Raw genomic sequence first — 18,015 nt, forward strand, 5'->3', positions numbered from 1 at the left:
TACACGAAATTAGGAATATTATTTTCGAAGAAATTGTATCTGGACTGGAATTTATCTTTCTAGCTTGGTATTGTATTGCCTTCACATATATACCAGAAGGGCGAATCAATATATGTCAGCAAAATTTTTCTACAAGATCCTATCTGAAGGACCTTATTGAATTCACCTTGAAACAGATTCATAGTCATCTTTTAACCATGTTGATGTCAGCCACCGTCGACAGAAGCACAAGTAATTAATTAAGTCTTTCAATGATAGGGCTTTCTGTCAAAGTTGTTTATGTAGCACAACCCCTACGGCAGTCTGAAAACAAAAATTCGTATTTTTTTCCTAATGAAAGAGGAGTCCTTAAAATTTGAAATGTTTAATACCTACTAATGAAGAAAATGAGAAGTACTATTGGTGTGGTTAACATTTGAAATAATAATTAGGGGTATAAGTTGAAAGAGAAGTAACAAATTTTAAACATATTAATTGCCTAGATTTAGTTGTAAGTGAAATGCACATTGCATAAACGACAGAAAAAAGGAAAGGAAAAAAAAGTAAGAAAGGAAAGTGGCTAGCATTCTCCTTGTTATATTAATGTTGAGTTTTTAATGGTTCATAGTTTCTTAATTAACATAATTTTACATTTTTTTTTTAGCCTGGACACCTTCAAAAAACAATTGAAATATAAGTTTGCGGACTCTGTTTACAGTGCATTCCTTTCATTTTCTCTCTCAAACGATAGGATCTAATTACAAATCTCAGTAGCTAAACTCACATCAAATGCCTAGAAGAATTTGTAATGAGAAGACACTTGATTGACATAATGTCCCACAACCATCAAGCTAAAAGAGATAAAATTTCAAAGTTCTCCCTAACTTCCGAGAATAAGTAAGGTTTAGGGTAGTAAAGAAATTACATTGGAGATTAAATAATGAAACTCACTATAAAGTCCTGTTATAATTTGTACATAATATCCTCACTCTCGTACATACAAAGTAGGTCACTAGAAGGAAGTTTTGCAGTTTAATACTGTATAATTAGTTTTGTATATAATAACTTCCCTCTCATACGTACATAGTAGGTCAATAAAAGAAAAGTTCTGTAGGTCAGTACGCATGTATAATTAGAAAGAGGAAAGCATGGTATGCTCGAATGTTCTTAGCAAAATATTTTGTTATGTTTTTTCCTTTTGGCTAAAATTAATGAGTAATTATTCACAAAGTGTGTGTGTGTATATATATATATATATATTTTGACAAACAAAGTATATTAATTTGAGGTATAGCCAATACTTTGGAGTGAAATTTTTGTAATTGTTGTATTATATTTCTTGAGAAGGATAATATAGCAAGTCTCTAAAATATGCTTTTAGGAGTTAATATATTTATATAATTTGTCTCAAGTCCGATAACTATTTTAAAATTCAATATGTTGTCGATTTGATACTTGTAGGTCATATTTCAATTATATTGTTCTTATGGTTCTCAATATATCGTAAAGAACTTAATTTAGAAAACTATTGTTAGCTTAAACAAAAAATAACATTATATTTATATATAAATAATAGGCAGTAGGACAGGAGGACTACGACATTTCAACTGTAAATAGTAGTAAAAGGAACCTAACCCTATCTCAGCATATTGTCTGTAACTTTGTATGTAGACATATATTGTCCATTTTTATTGGTCAAATATGTATATATATTGTTCTGTAAATGAAAGTAAAATGATGAGACTAGCTAGCTAATGGAATATAATTATATGAGCAATTGGGCATTGCAGGAAAACCACGTGTGTGAGTGTGTACAATGAGTCGATGACGCGGAGGGAAAGCCAATAAACCGCGACACAAGCAATATCAAATTTTACAGAAGAACGAATGGGCGGTGGGCGTGGTATCGAGATATAGCTGGCGGCGACGACCACCTTCTCCACCCGCACGCACCTAGAGATAGAGAGAGAGAGAGAGAGGAGGGAGAGGGGGGCCAGTGATCAGTGGGCCAGTGTAGAACAGAACTGGGCCTTTTACATAGCAAATTCCCCCGGGAGTCTCGCGCTACTAGTAACTGGTACTGCAAAAGCCGTGGGGGCCAGAAATGTGGCAAAATTTTAAACATGTCCTCTCGTTGCCATGCTTTTTAGGTTATTAACACTTTTCTTCTCTCTCTCAATTCTGAGTGGCGTTTGGGTGAGAGAAAATTAAGATTGGACGTGTCCAAGAAGGAGATGCACCAGTGTGGTTGTACCTGCAGTACCACCACGCTTTCATGAGCTGCAGCACCATCTTCACTTGTCACTCACTCGCACTGCTCTCTTCGCCTATTCCCCATGCACTCACTACTATTTCTGCAGATATTATCATATATTTTTATCACTCCCTCTCTCGCCAAGATTAGTACTTCTTTGACCAAAAATTACACAGAAAAAAAAGATACAGAGAGATATGTCTATAAATGATTCATTCAAGAGAAAATTCGATTTGTTTTGTTTCTTTTATAGCTAATTTAAAACACTATTTGTTTTGCTCACGTTTGTTTTTATAACTTTTGATTTGAATATACTAAAAAATCAAGAGAAAAAATTAAACTAAAGATGCACAACTAAAAAAAATTATGTAAAAATCATTTTCTTTATTTCAAAAAGACATAATCATTTCACTGCAAGCGACAGAGTTCTAATTTATTCCTCATGTAATGTATTGAAATTTTCAACCTCTTTTCTTTCGCAAAAGGAGTGATTTTTGCATTTCTGTTTCTTTCCATTTTTTCCTTGCTATTAATTTGATTTAAAATATATAAACAGCAGATTGACAAGATTGAAAAGAAGTGCGGAAATGAATATTCTACTAAACTTGGTATAAAATTCAGGTGGAACATGCTACTAAACTTGCTAATGGGACTTATCTTCTTTGATTTTTGGTATTAATGTTGTATAATTAGATATGCAGTGGCAAATTCTCATCCCAACATCGATACATACACCATGGGCGTGTTGAGTTGGCTTCGATTAGACTGGCTCCACAGTTCAGCTGTCTATTATTGGTGCTAACCTTTTTCCAGTCACATCACTATCTTCTCATCATCATATGAATGAGCTGTTCCTGTCAACTCACTCACAAGTTAGTAGTGCATATGCCCGGGATTAAAAAACATTTATTAAATCGATTTCTAACCTTTGCGTGAGTTTTGCAATTGTGTAGATTAGATATTAGAGTATCTCCAACATTTACTTTGGGTTAGAATTTAAAATTTTTAATTCAAGAAATTTAAGTTTTTATTCAGAAATCGTTTTTATGTTCCAACATTTTTGGGTTATATTTTTTGTCCGAAATTATTAAAAATTTTATTTAAGATATTTTTTTAAAGTAAAATTTTTTAATTAAAAAAAATTATGTAGACTATCTTAATTTAATTTTATAAATATTTTAATCTAAAAATATTTAAATTCCGATAAATATTGAAAAATCACTAAACTGACACCAAGAAACTCGTGAAACACCATAAAAGAATACAAAACACATGAAATAATTTTTTTTAATTATTTTAGCTGTTGGATTTAAATTTGGACCATTAAATATTTTTCTTTTACCGTTTGATTCAATACATTTATAAATATAAAATTAAAGAAAAATACACCTATCTAGCGGGCTAGTCCACTAACCCAAGAGAATCCTAACCTAAATTTGCTCCATAAATGAGTTTTGGGTTAAAAACCATATTTGTCCCAAGACTTTGAACAAGTTAGGGTAAGTTTATAACCTAAAATTTGAGTTTTACTTCAAGAGTTTGAGTAGGTTTGAGTGGGTCGACTTTATATTTATGAAGTTGACAAGTATATAAAAAAATATTTTCTCAATTTGATTATGACCGTATTCATATTATTGAACAAAATTTGATAACCTTCAACCATACAAGGATTTTCATTTGGACCTTATGAACTTTTTTTTTCTTATATTGTTGAAAGATAATTAGAAGTATTTGTTTTTGTGTCATCTTTTAAAGATGTCACTTAGTAAATAAAAAAATATTTCCTTCGTTCATTTCACGGAATATCAAGTATTATAGAAGAAAAATTAATAACCTTCAACTGTCTGAGGATTCTCATTTGGACCTTATCGACTTTTAACTTTATTTTATATTGTTGAAGAATGATTAGTAGTATTGTTTTTTTTTTAAGTCATACTGCAATATAGTGATATTGTCTTCACTTGTCAAGAAAAGAATTTTATTTTTACTTTATATTTAATTTTCCATTAACTTATTAATTTATATTCATTTAATTTGTTATTTCAAGTGGCACAAATTTTGTGGGCCAACAATGCCATATTATCATTTAACAGAAAACTTGACAAATAAAGTAACGAAAGTATTAAAGTGGCAAAAAAAATAAAATTTAAGTATGAAAGTGAGATGAAAAAATTAATAAGTATAATTTGTTTTTTTCAAAAAAAAAACAAATTTCACAATTCTTAAGAATGGTAAAGGAGAATTACCCTACAAAATAAAGTACTGAACAAAAAATAAAACTCCTAATATAATACCTAGCCTTTTTCTTTTGTACGAATTACAAAGCTTATTCCCAAAAAAAAAAAAAAAGTAACAACACTTATAGTAACATGTATTTCACTTATACATGTATAATTAGGTGATTCAACATCTCTCAAAGTTTCACTCATTGACTTTTAAACCAAATTTTCATCATATCAATGGACGACCAGTGATATCGGTATTTAAAATCTTGGTAGTGACCCTAACTCCAACCTCCACCGCCTCTCTCCATCAAGACTATCACCTCCAATTTTGAAACTTTTACATTGGGATCTCTGATATTAGAATCCTGGATTCTGCGCACAATATTAAAGAATGAAAAAGGAGAGTTGAGAAAATAAAAGGATAAAGCATGACTAAGAAGATTGGTAGCATTCAATACTGATATAATTTACTTAATTATTTTCGTAAAATATGTGTTGAATTAAAGAAAATTTAAAGGTGCAAGTGATCCTTTACCATTGTTGTGGGAAGGTGTTGAGTCCATCCATGATGGCGTGAACTTGAATCATATTAGTAGCTAATCTAAAATTTAATCTAATAAAATATATCGGTCAATAAAAAAAAGAAAAATTAATGGTTAGAAATTAATAGAGACGTACTTAAAGAGAAATAAAGTATGTAGACCTTTCAGAAATGCTACCATATGTGTTGGGGATCATACTTTCATTAGAAATACGATACAAATGTGGCATAGAAATGAAAATATTTTCACCATCACCCTCATGTGGTGGTGAATGTATCCACAAAAATACTTAAGTATAGCATAACTCTAACTACTAGTCAATATTTTTCAACAACACCTACATACCAAATTTAAAGGGTATGAATGACGCAGAAAGAAAGTTTGTGGGAAATATAAATTAGTTTTATAAGTGGGACAAAGGTCTGCGAATACATCCCAAATTATATACAATATCTAGATATTATATCTTAACACTTCCTTAACCAACCAATCAAACTTAATCAAAAGTATCCAATGAGAGAATGTTTGGCTGTAATTCCAGATTAACAAGCTTCACGTGGAAGGATTGTTGTATATTAACAAAAGCAGATGTTTTAGACAAATATCATTGCATTATTAGATAGGTAAGATATTCCACTTTTGTGTCTAATTAAGAAAGTGAAAAGAGGTTGAAGGGTCGCCAGCAAAGTTAAATCAAGAAAAAGGTCTCTCTTTAATCTATAGGGTAAAGACTAAAGATGGATGTTTCAATCGTACAGCGATGAGCACTAAGTATTGACTAATAGGAATAATTCAGGTATTAGATGTCTAATTAAATCCTTAAAAGTCGGATTTGATGTGAACAGTATTTTAACTAGCGTAAACATTTTGTGGCCATGCACGGTCTGAATTTGCAAAGGAGTCTTTTAATTAAGGCTCTGATTTTGTTCATGATTTTAAAGTTTAATTTTTGTAGTGTGATACTATCTTATGGTAAAAAAATATATATATATATTATTGTCACGCTCTATATTTTTTCCTTTTTTAGTTTTTGACTATTTGTATTGGATAAAGTTTAAAAAAAAAACAATTAAAAAACTGTGAAAAACATTTATTTTCTTTACAAGAATATATAAACAATATTTAGCATAAACGTTAGCAATGAAATTGAATTCATAAAATAACATGTCGCAATTCCTTATCCCCTATGTTGGAGATAAAAATCCAAAATGCTATAAGAGATCTGATATGCCAATACATCCTTGGTTTTTCAACTAATATCATCAACAAATAAAATTTATTTTTTTTAAGATTGGTTCGAGTTAGCAGGTAGTTCCGGAATAAATAAATCCCTTCCACTCTCTAATTTGCTTCAATGTTATGACGACTTAAAGAAATGTCCAACCTATCTTCTATTTTGAACAAACAAAAAAAGCCCTCTTTGGATTAAGTGTTTTTAGTAGAACGGTAGCGTTAGTTGATTATATAGTTAATTGTTAGGACTAATGGGAATTGATGGGGGTCGAACTCATACTAAAGTGCATAAACATGATTTTTGCCATTGCGGTAAAGCGTATATGCCCCTGAATTAAGTTATAGGTTAATTAAGGGTGAGCATTTGATCAAAGAGAAAAGCAAACTAGATGAAAGGGAAAAGAAAATAAAAACTATTTTAGAATTAAAACAAAACAAAATTTCAAGATTAGCAATTTTATGGTCATTTACAAAGATGCGTTGCAGTAATCAAACAATGGATAAAACTTCAATATTTCTCATTCCCTCCGGCAAGTTTTAATTTTCAGCTGTATGATAATATTAGTGACCTCAAAACAATTTTAGTGCATGGTGTGGACTTTTCTTATATTTCCAAATAGTTATCCACATGTATACTATAAAATATTACCCAAGTTAGCAAAAGTTAACACAGGACAGAATCTGCTTTCCTTTTGCGCTTTGAATGTAGATCATAATTGTTATGCGCACTCCAACAACCAGGAGAGAATCTGAGTCAAAAGCTTACTTTAATTTAATTACTTAAATTTAAATACGCGTAAGCAGGACTTAGTAATAATTAAATTACTATCAATGGTGACCCATCTGTAATCTGTTCATGATTATCAGTAAATCTTCTTGCATGTCTGCCACGTCGTACTGTATAAATGATATCGTTGGACCGTGGAAAATTTACCACCAAAAACCCTAATATTAATTTCCCTGGAAAATTATGTGTAAAGAGTCTTTAAATAGTGTTGTTTGACGCCTCGGTGAAACCATATGCAACACCTGGCTGGTCTTTCCTTCGTTTGCAGTCCGTTATTTAATTTAGTAATATATATTTATATTACTAAAACGGTTACATAATTTTTTTAAATAATACTATTGATACATTCATTTTTACTGATTATATATATATATTTTTTAATTTGGACAGTTGAATCGAATAAATTGAATAAAATTAATAACTAAAATTAATGTACAAACAACAGTATCCATTTTTTAAGTAGATGGTTACATAGTTAAAGAACTATTAACACAAACCCTAGTTAATAAAATAAAAGCAATCTTAAACCTAGTATTTATAAATCAAAATTCTCAAAACATTATCTATGTCCCATCATCTTTAGAGACTTCTAATAAAAAAATAAAATTTTATGTTTTCTAAATTTCACCTGACCGTGCACAATCCTAATCAGTAAATGCCTAGTCAAACAGTCCTAGATAACTTATTCTCTTACGTAAGCCTAGGTATCTCCAATTTAATTAAGCTTCTATTTGATTTTACCTTTGAAGTTTATTGATCATTCGCCATTAATTCTTTTTAAGGTTAAAATGAAGTCCCCATGCAAGCCAAGAGCGCAGAGAAACATGGGGTAGGTGGTAGATGTGTGAGATTGAGACAAGTGTCAGTAGCTGTTAGGATTGTCTGTTAGTCTGGTATAAACAGATAGCATTGGTTGTTATGAAGGTGGTTAGAATACCTAAGTCTGCCAAGAGCTATGTTTGTATAAAGTGAACCAATTGTATCTTCTTCTTCATTAAGTGAAATATGCATCTTTCTCTTTCTTGATTCAGTCTCTCTTTCTTTCACTGAAACTCTTTTCTTTATTTACATTACATTTCTGCATTATTAGCTTGTATGCTTAACAGTAGGATCCAACCGTCCAACTCAAATATATCAAGGGTTGGGGGGGAGGGTCCAGCCGTCTAGGTCACCATCAGTCATTAGAGACTGAACACAACAGCAGGCTAACAGACAGTAAAAAAAACTGTGTAAAAATATAATTAAAATTTTGATGAAATCTGTGAGACTGTGAATGATTCTGTGAGTGGGGTGGGGAAGGACGGAGGTGTTGGATAATGACAGACAAGAGCTAAATCCAGAGAGGGTGGGTGGTGTTCCACTGGAGGTGTCATTTGGGAGAGGGCGCGCGAAAACAGCGCGGGAGCTGTTTCCCAATGCACTAACTCCTCTTCCCAGCTGCTGCCAGTCGACCCAGTCCCCACTTCTGTCCCTCTCACTCCATCATTTATTCTTTCTTTTTTTCTTTGATCAATTTTCTGTTTAAATTTTATTTAAAAGATGAACTTTTCTTTAAAACTTTCTGATACGTCTGCGACCCACCCAATAACCCCCATCATATCAAACGTAAACTCTTGTGAAGCTGACACCCGTATATCTCAAATACTATAGCTTCTATTCTGCCAAGGGAGGTGATTTCGGATGATTTTAGCTCTTTTTCTTATCGAATTGAATAAATTATAATGGTTAAAGTTAAATAAAAGTGTGTAAGTTACAGTCTCTGAATAACTGATGGTTTCATTTCATCTAAGCATTGTTCGTTGCGTAGGAATATGAATTTTATCAGACTAGTTTCAATGCACGTTGAAAGAAACAATGAAACTTTTAATTTTTCTCCAAATTAACAGGAAAAGGTGCATTAGTTATAAAAGAAACTTATTCTTTACATATAACTCTACCATTATGGGAAATTGAAAGAGATAAGTTTCATCAATCTCATTCCTTCAACTTGAATAGAATTTGAACGTTGGTGTTTGTTTCTTTTCTTACTTCAACGTACTAATATAACGAGTTATGCAGTCTAATTCTAAACACCAACCGTGACCTCCATTCTCCATGTACCCATGTAGCAGAACATGATACTATGAACCCATGTGGGAAGTGGGGTTCACAGGAACCAGGTATTTAGAGACAGGGATGAGACTGTGTTGGGGTCCCATTATTATGATAACCATATATAGTAAGAGGAAGAGAGAAAAAAACAACTCAAAACTATATCGCTTTTCAAATATATATACATATGAGTTAGGGCATGGAGCATAAGCTTTTGACACATATTTTGATATATATATTTTTTATGAATTTCACTCAATGATCTAATTATTTATCTTTTATGTCTTGCTTTAATTATCATATATATCAAAATACGAAATTATATGACAATTGAATTATATTTTAGTGTTTTTATTTTTATTTTTATAGAATCTTATTCGTCTATTTTTTTTTTCACTACAAATGAATGTTTTAATAGTTTCAAATTTATCTAATTTTTTACAAGAATGATCTATAAATGATGTACTGATGTATGAATGGTCGGATTCATTGTTTGAATTATTAAATAAGGTATCCAACTATAAACCATTACATTACGTGATCTACCAATTATAATCCAAAAACATGAATCTACGGATTCAAAACTTGTATCTAAAATAAGGTGTCCTGATTATATCTCATAAACATAAATAGAGAAAGGGATAATGCTAAGGAAAATCTTTCAGAGGAAAATTTTTATAGATATTTTACTACGATGTAACTTCACAGTTTAAAGTTAAATATTATAAAGAATTTCACTTTGAAAAAAATTTCGCTTAGATATACATGGCTAGTCATAGTCATATGGGTAGTAGATACTAGAAGTAGTAGTTGATGGTGGGAGTCTATCAGGTCGATGTGATGGGCGTGATGGGACATTCCTTTGATAAAGATGTTTAGGGTTTGGGCCCTTCGGATGAAGAAATTATAATTTGAGTCTCCCAAATGATTGTTAGGATACAGACCACACGATTTATAACAGCTCCTCCCCGTGGGGGATTTTTCTATCTTTTTCTACATATTTAGTAGGTTTAATGTGCTCCGTTTGATGTTGATCTCATGCCCCATTTTCTCTCTATATATATGGAATAGCCAATCAGAGGTTCATTCTAGTGAAACGACACTTTACTATATATTTTTAACCCAATAAAAAAGTTAGTGTATGGAAATATATGAGTAAATAGGAAAGGGGCCCCACATCCTTATTATTTTTATCCAATGATCTTATTCAATTTGCCAAAAATTGAAAGAGAGTGAGATGTAATAAGAAGTGTATGAATAACATTACGCTGAAGTTAGTTGTGTTCTGTCTAAAATTGTCATTTTTATCTTGCTATTGTTCTCGATTATATTTACTATATATTTTGTACCCAAAAGTAAAGTTACTGTATAGAAACATGTGAGTAAAAAGGAAATGGTAGCACTATTAACACATTTCATTTTACTTCTCATACATCCTTATTAATTTTTTTACTTATAAATCTTTTTCAATTCATTCGATCCAATGGTCAATTGAGAAGAATGTTTGAAAAGTAAAAATAAGTATATGAATATCACTATTCTATTTGGTTTGGTTTTTAAATTGTATTATTGAATCGTGTTATGTCAAAAATTGTCACTTTTGTCTTGCTATTGTCTCTTGGATATTCATTTTATAAGTACTTTCATGGGCATGATAGGTTTTTGCTCAACCCAAAGATTGGCCCAACCAATATCCAAAGTTTAAAGGCCCATCGGAAGAATCAAGGGAAACAGCATCACAAGATTCACAACTAACAATATGATACCTTATTTCTTTTCACTCAGAATTACAACCCTTTACATAACAAGCAACATTTTTTCATTTGACAATGCATAAAGATATGAACATAACGAAAATAATCACACCATTTATTGAATAGGCAGCAATTTTAGAGAGCAATGGAGACCTCCACTGGGGACTCGCCCTTGTCAACGACAAATGTTTTTGCAGGCTTCTTCGGGGCAGTAATAACTTCAACAGTGTATGTTCCTGGGAAGCCCCTAAACCCGAACTCTCCCTGCTCATCAATGTGGCCGTGCGCGTGAGATAGCCACTCTTGCTTGAGCTCCAAGAAACGTTTTCCTGCTTCGTTGATATCCCCTTCTGCATTCACTAAATGCGAATTTTCCCGACTCATAAACAGCTCCCAGAATCCCCATAGCATTACACCTTCAACTGTTGGATTGGCAAATGCTTCACGAAGCATCACTTCCAAATCATCTGCTCTAACATATTCGTTACTGGATGACACATCAAGCTCCGTGAACCAGATTGGAAGGCCGAGAATGCCTAATTTGTCAAGAGCTGAACAAACAATTGGACCCACTGGACTATCAATATGTCCTTGGATGCCAATGCCACCAACAGGTGCACCTTGTTGCTGCAAATCAAGGATTTGATCAGTGTATTTTTCTGGTGATGATCTAGTATCGCATCCATCCTCGACGTGATAATCATTCACAAATAGAGTGGCAGATGGATCCAACTGGTTTGCAGTCTTGAACATGTTGGCTCTGATATCTTTTCCCAATTTGTCCTGATAGAATGAGCCGTGCAGCATCTCATTATTGACATCATAGTGCCTGAACTTCCCTTTGTACCGTGTGAGAAGATCTGTCAGTCGATTCTGAACAGCTGTTGACAAGTCACTCTGGCTCAACGAGCGGATCCATTGCTGCACTGTGTCGATGACTTCCCAGAAAATACAGTGCCCTCGCATTTCTATGTTGTGACTCTTGCACATGTCCACCATCTCATCAGCATCCTTGTAGTTGAAGTTTCCTTTTTGTGGTTCAGTCCAATACCACTTCAATTCATTTCCGAACACAGCCCAGTTGAAGTTTTTAACAAAGAAATCAATGAAATCTTCGTTGTCAATGTTTGTTCTACTTATACACGTCCCAATTGGAAAACTATTTTGCGTTTGTTTAACTTTCACAAAGGTGCCGAGCATGCTGCTCGAGTCCAACCCTGAAAATTTCAGGACAATATCGCACTTACGAACCTGCATTGCAGTAAAGGAGAAAGACTTCAATCAGAACAAATTAGAGAAAAGCTCATTCTGAGTCGTCTATACTTTAGGCTCTTATTGAAGCAATGCTTGGTGAGGAAGGAATGATGCTTATGAAACAAAAGGGACCACACATCATTTACCTTATCAGTCTGCCTCTTCAGATGTCTAAATCTTGCCGGTCTGTCAATGGGGAATATCTGAAGACCGGCAACCATTAAGTCTACACCTGCAGCAGGACCTTGGATATAAACCATTACTTTTGATGGCTGCTTCTCAACTCTGAAGGAACCACCGATTTCATGCCATCTTGTGTCACTTGCCTCAGCTTGACCTCCATTGACCCACTGGTTGTCCACGCTGAGTGCAACATTGATGTTCTGTGGACCAGTTGCTCCAGCACCAATCCGAACCCAAGCAGATACTTGATAAGTCAAAAAGAGTTTCAATTTGTCACCAATCATCTGAGCAGGACCCATCCAAGTTTGTGTGCGCTTGGTTACTAGAATGTAGCGACCGCTTAAAGGTTCATGAGATCCAAGGCTCTCTCTTGCCATTGGAGGGAGAATATGCGGTGAACCAGTTGTGACAGTCAAAGTACAATTACCAAGCGGAAACCACCCGTTTGTGCCGTTACTCAAATTGCTGTTCTCAATTATATTTACTCCAAATGCTGAAAACTACAGAAACAAAAGCCTATATTTTAGTGTTTATGTCTATGAATTGGGCTCGCAGAAAATATGCTTAGAGAGTATAAGAGAAAATGAATCACCCATTCAACCAACCTCAATAACCGGTGGAGGTGAAGGAGGAACTTTCTCAGCATGCTTGACAACAAAACTATTGACAAGAATATCTGTTCCCGCTAGTGGACCTTCAAGATAAACTACTACTTTTGACGGGGAGCCATTTAAAAGGAACTTCCCCCGCAACTGTGTCCAGTCCTTGTCTGTTGCCTGCACACTTTATAGCACACCAAAGTCCATTAAGATTAAGGCGACATAATAGGAAGGGAAATGATTTCTCATCTGATAGTAACTTAGCGGCGAAGAAACATATAAATCACAATTTCTTTGGAAGGAGACGGGGAGAAAGATAATAACTTAGCAATGCCGATATATTGTTCACGCTGATTTAGTGACTGGACCCATAATGTAGCCCGGACAACAGCAGTAGTGACATTGTTGCCAAATATCCTAACAACAGCAGTCGCCTCGTAAGCTAGCTTTCGCTGCACTCTTCCAGTGATGTCCTGCTGGATGCCATTCCAGCTCTGTGTGCGTTCTGTTGCAGCTGCAAAAACCTTTCCAGATTGAGGGACGATTTTCCCATCTCCCATCGAGTCATGCAAAACAATTTTGCAGCCTCTTCCAGACCAATTATTCAGAGCATCCTCAAAGTTTGGGTTTAGGATTATATTCTCTTCTCCATCATTGAAATTCCCAGTGCTTCCACTCTTCAAAATATACATTCCAAAATCAATCAGCAATAGATAAATAAAACTAGATTGCTGTGGCTGAAAGCTTCTTGAACAAGTTACTGCTACACATGATTCCATATATAGGGAGCAAGAAAAAGTACCTGACATTCATTTGGACTGGAGGAACAGATCAAAACTGATTTTATTAGAAGATCAACTCCAGGTGAAGGCCCTTCCAAATAAAATACAACCCTATTAGGCATCGTCGACAGAGAAAACTTCCCATCTAAATTTCCCCACCTTCCCTTCGATACAGAACATCTGCAAGCAGTTCTTGCTGTTAAAACAGATTCCTTTCCCTATAAAGGGAAAAAAAAAAAAAAAAACACTTGATGGAATAAAAGCACCATTACCTTCCAACTTTCAAATAGTTGGTCGCTGAACCTCTGTATTCCAGCTTCAAAGTTGCCAGGACATCAGCGGAACCCTGAAGAGATCCGCAGACTCCAACACATGCTGAAACCAAATATGTGGAGCCTGGGGAAATTCTCCGTGTGATATCTTGCTCTAAACCTTGCCAACTTTCCTTACGATTTGTAACAACGGCATAATTGCCTGCTTTTACTTCTGGGTGACCGGAATCAGCAGAAGCTACAAAGCCATTGCAGCAATTCGGGTGCCAAGAATGCAGTTCTCCAGAGAAATCATGGTTCACTATGATATTTGTAGCATTACTGCTACTTGAATTGGCCAAATTTTGGTTCTCAGACTGCCAGAAAAAGCAGAAGGCATAAGAAAAGAAATTAAATAATCCTTTACGTTTCTGCCGTATCCTAAATGCTTATTAAAAGAAAGGAAAACCAACTTATCATATCTTGTTTCTTTGCCTCGGAAGTCTGAACTACAACCCTTAATAAGCAATATTTTACCGCGTAAAACCGCGATTCCATATGTACGTCAGACGTAGCAACAAAGGGGATTAGAAACATAAGTACCTGGCCTTCAGAACAAGAGATCACAACTGATTTGATATGAAGGTCAACTCCAGCAGGAGGCCCTTCCAAATAAAACACAACCCGATCAGGTATTGTCGACAGCGAAAATTTTCCATCCAAGCTTTCCCACTTCCCATTTGACACCGAACTTCTACAGGTGCTTACTACCATTAAAACAAATCCCTTTTCCATAAACAAAAATAACAATGCACTAACAGAAAGCAGACACATCCATTTACCCTCCAATTCTCATATAGCTAGTCGCTGAACCTCGACTTTCCAGTTTCAAAGTTGCCAGGACATCAGCAGATCCCTGAAGAGTCCCTGAGACTCCCACACGAGCTGAAACTGAATAAATGTTGCCAGGGGAAATTCTCCCAGTAATTTCTTGCTCCAAGCCCTGCCAGCATTGTTGGCGATTCGTGACAACCGCATAACTTCCTGCTGAATCCACTACGAAGCCATTACAGTGATTGGGGTGCCAAGAATGCAGCCCTCCAGAGAAATCATGGTTCAGTACGATATTTAGACCGCGACTGCTACTTGAATCAGCAACATTTTGCCTCGAGAACTGCCGAGGAAAGAACAGGTTGAAAAAATATTGGTGCATTGGTGTTAGTTTCTCAAACTCCAGCAGAGACCAATTTTTTTTTCCTCCTCAGGTACTCACATACAGTGTAATATAAGAATGTCTGCTTATATAGAAACTATAAACTTTTCAGACAGACGTTTTGGGGTTGGCCACTGAATGAATGCGGATGAAAGTGCTTTTGGGGTTTCAATGCAATGCAATAGGGTGGAGGTAGATTGTTGTAGTGTGCGTATATATATTTATATATATAAATATATGTATAATTGTGTGTGCATATGTGTGTGTATTTATATATATATTTTTATCAAGGTTCTAAAAAACGTTAGGCGCTAGCCGGCACTAGTCGGGCGGCGGGCTAGCGCCTAGGCGGATTTAGGTAAATTTCTTGTATATCTTGTAAATAAGTGCATATTGACATTTACAAAAAATTATACATGTATGAAATTCATGGATAAGATAATAAAATAATGATAAAATGCAAAAAGAGTATCCAACAATTCCAAAATTTAAAAACACATTAAGCATATATGCCATATAGAGTATTTTAGGATGACACATGTACAACAAGTTCACAATTTAAAACAACATAAAATGGAAAATATGAGGAAAATAAGGAAATTTAGTAATGTAAGATACTTTTCTTTAGCATCCTGGAATTTAAGTTGATACACAACACACATATTCTATAAAATTAACAAAATTTCAAGGTATAATTAGAACTTAGACTTCAAACAAATTTCACCAAAAAATAAAAAATAAAAAATAAAAAATAAAAAAAATACACCCACCCGCCTAGCCCGCCTAGAGCCATCCCGATTTTTCTAGCCGTTTTGCACAAAATTGCCTCGATTCCAAGGCGGCCGCCTAGAGCGTTTTTTAGAACATTAATTTTTATGTCAAGTAATACTAAGGAGACTAAATTTAATCTTCCCAGCATTACTCTTTTATGTTTTACTCATTTCTTTAACTTTTTCAAAATTATAAACATTTCATCGGCAAGTAAGTTCATGTGGTATGATTAACCATTTAATTAAAAATAATAATTAACATTTAACCAATACTGAAAACTTTTAGTTTATGACCAAAACGTTGTAACATTGTTTTGTATATCAACGTTATCAAGTACTGTAGCTTAAATCAAAGCTTCGGTTAGAATTTCGCTGCGAACAATCACTCTTGTAAAAGTAAACTATAATAAGATGTGTAACAGATTGAACTAAAGTAATAAGCTGCTAAAAGAACGAAATGTGACAAAATAAACTAGAGGGACCAAAGTGAAAACCCGAGAAAACTACAGGGCTATTAGTGTAATTTGGCCAAAGTAGAAACCGAACCTCCGCATTGTCGGCGGCATTCTTGTTGGTGTGTTGGTTCTTCTCGTCCATGGTTTCTTTGGATCCCTAAACCAAATAAAACACAATTTCGAATCAATCATTAAAAAAACAGTTTATGGGTAACTGCATTTTCCTCCGACAGCTGAAAACAACGTACCTCTGGATGCTTCTCCTTCTGATGGTTGCTGCTGTCGGAGACTCGGTTTCTGAAGCACCAGGCTATGAGCCTCCTCATATATATAATCCCACGATCCCAACTGAAAAAACTGAAAATTTTCCAGCGGAAAAGTGAAGTCTACGAAAAGCGCGGGATCATTTGTTTATAATTTGTCCGGATTTAAGGTTTAATCCAGATGAAAACAGTTGGATCGACAATCCTTGAAGGCAAAAGTTCGAGAAATTTAAGAAAAATCTGATCTTTGTTGTTTCTGTGTCGTTGTTTGTGTTTTGCTTTGGCTTGCAGATTGGAATGCTTGAATTGGAATGGACGCTCCAGACAAGCTAATATATGATTCCTTTTTCCTTAATTTAGTCTTTGATTGCAAGACATGTGAATGTCTGCACGCCTATTGGATCATATCTTGCTTGCTAATTAGGTGGGACTTGGCTTTCGAAGTTTCAAACTTCCAGTACTCATTTTTAATGTTGGAATTTGGAAACCCACCTTTGAACTTCCTTTTTTTTTTTTTTTTTTTTTTTTGGGTGAAAGCTGCGCATTAATTCATTGATAAAAGATGAGTAACAGATCGGTACGGTGGGCTGGTAAAACCAGAAAGTAGAACATCCATGAGAATGTCGGGAGGCTCCTCGAACCAAAGACATTTGCTGCAAAATTAAGATTTGAAGAGGAGGAAGAGGAGGAGGGGTAGAGGAGGGGAGGAGGTTTCTGCGGGTGGGAAACAGGTTTTTAGGGTTTCGTTTTCATTTTATTTTTTATAAATTTCATTATTTTGGTAAATTTGAAATGAGTTTTCAAAAGGTAAAGATATACTTAATTACTAAACTTCTTTTGTCTAAATACTTGTAATCCTTTTTATTTCACAAGATTTAATTAATCTAGTCCATGTATCCTATTTTTATTAGCGGATATAGTGAATTGTAAGCCTGAACGATGAAAAGACAAATTTTACCCTTAAATGTGACGGAAATGTGGATGAAGTCTAGCAGCAAAGGGTGAATCGGCTAAATTTTAAAACTTGAAGTCTTTAATATTGAAGAAATAATTTATGGGAACAATTTCAACTAGAGTGATAGTTTGGGGTTAAACGGCAGTTTATCTTTTTGCGTTCATAAGATTACAGATTACTACCATATACTTAATCCTACAACATCAAAATATGAGTCTCACATTACAATTCAGAATTAAATTCTTGAAAAATCAGGAAAAACGTATCAGAATTACTTACGTAAATTATAATTATTTTGATGCATTGACTTCCGAACATTACTAAAACATGGGTGGACATGTTTTTCCTTGTGTTAACTAGTACGTGTAGAATTTAAGAAAAGTGTGTGCTCTACCATAAAGTTCATAAACAAAAGAAGCACGGAA

The 18,015-nt window shown here is 34.2% G+C and overlaps 1 protein-coding gene across 1 annotated transcript; it reads right to left on the reverse strand.

The window, feature by feature from the left end:
• Positions 1–10,855: 10,855 nt before the first annotated feature.
• On the reverse strand, positions 10,856–17,068 carry LOC137749026 (endo-1,4-beta-xylanase 1). Its single transcript, XM_068489209.2, has 10 exons — positions 16,621–17,068; positions 16,464–16,529; positions 14,777–15,108; positions 14,538–14,688; positions 13,956–14,311; positions 13,704–13,863; positions 13,226–13,578; positions 12,908–13,085; positions 12,266–12,802; positions 10,856–12,116 (listed from the first exon to the last, which is right to left on the reverse strand). Exons 1-10 carry the CDS (start codon positions 16,696–16,698, stop codon positions 11,001–11,003), a joined length of 3,327 nt encoding a protein of 1,108 aa, XP_068345310.1. The 5' UTR covers positions 16,699–17,068; the 3' UTR covers positions 10,856–11,000.
• Between the last annotated feature and the right edge of the window lie 947 nt (positions 17,069–18,015).

The sequence above is a fragment of the Pyrus communis genome, chromosome 15 (genome assembly GCF_041283825.1).
Source record: "Pyrus communis isolate YQ-2024b chromosome 15, ASM4128382v1, whole genome shotgun sequence".
Taxonomy (NCBI): domain Eukaryota; kingdom Viridiplantae; phylum Streptophyta; class Magnoliopsida; order Rosales; family Rosaceae; genus Pyrus; species Pyrus communis.

What these genes read in the sequence shown, in the direction of transcription:
- LOC137749026 (XM_068489209.2), bottom strand. Translation starts at nt 16,698, where the DNA reads ATGAGGAGGCTCATAGCCTGGTGCTTCAGAAACCGAGTCTCCGACAGC. An exon ending in AACTATTTGAAAGTTGGAAG is followed by an intron (nt 13,864 to 13,955) that starts GTAATGGTGCTT and finishes AACTGCTTGCAG; the next exon opens with ATGTTCTGTATCGAAGGGAA. An exon ending in TGAAGAGGCAGACTGATAAG is followed by an intron (nt 12,117 to 12,265) that starts GTAAATGATGTG and finishes ACTGCAATGCAG; the next exon opens with GTTCGTAAGTGCGATATTGT.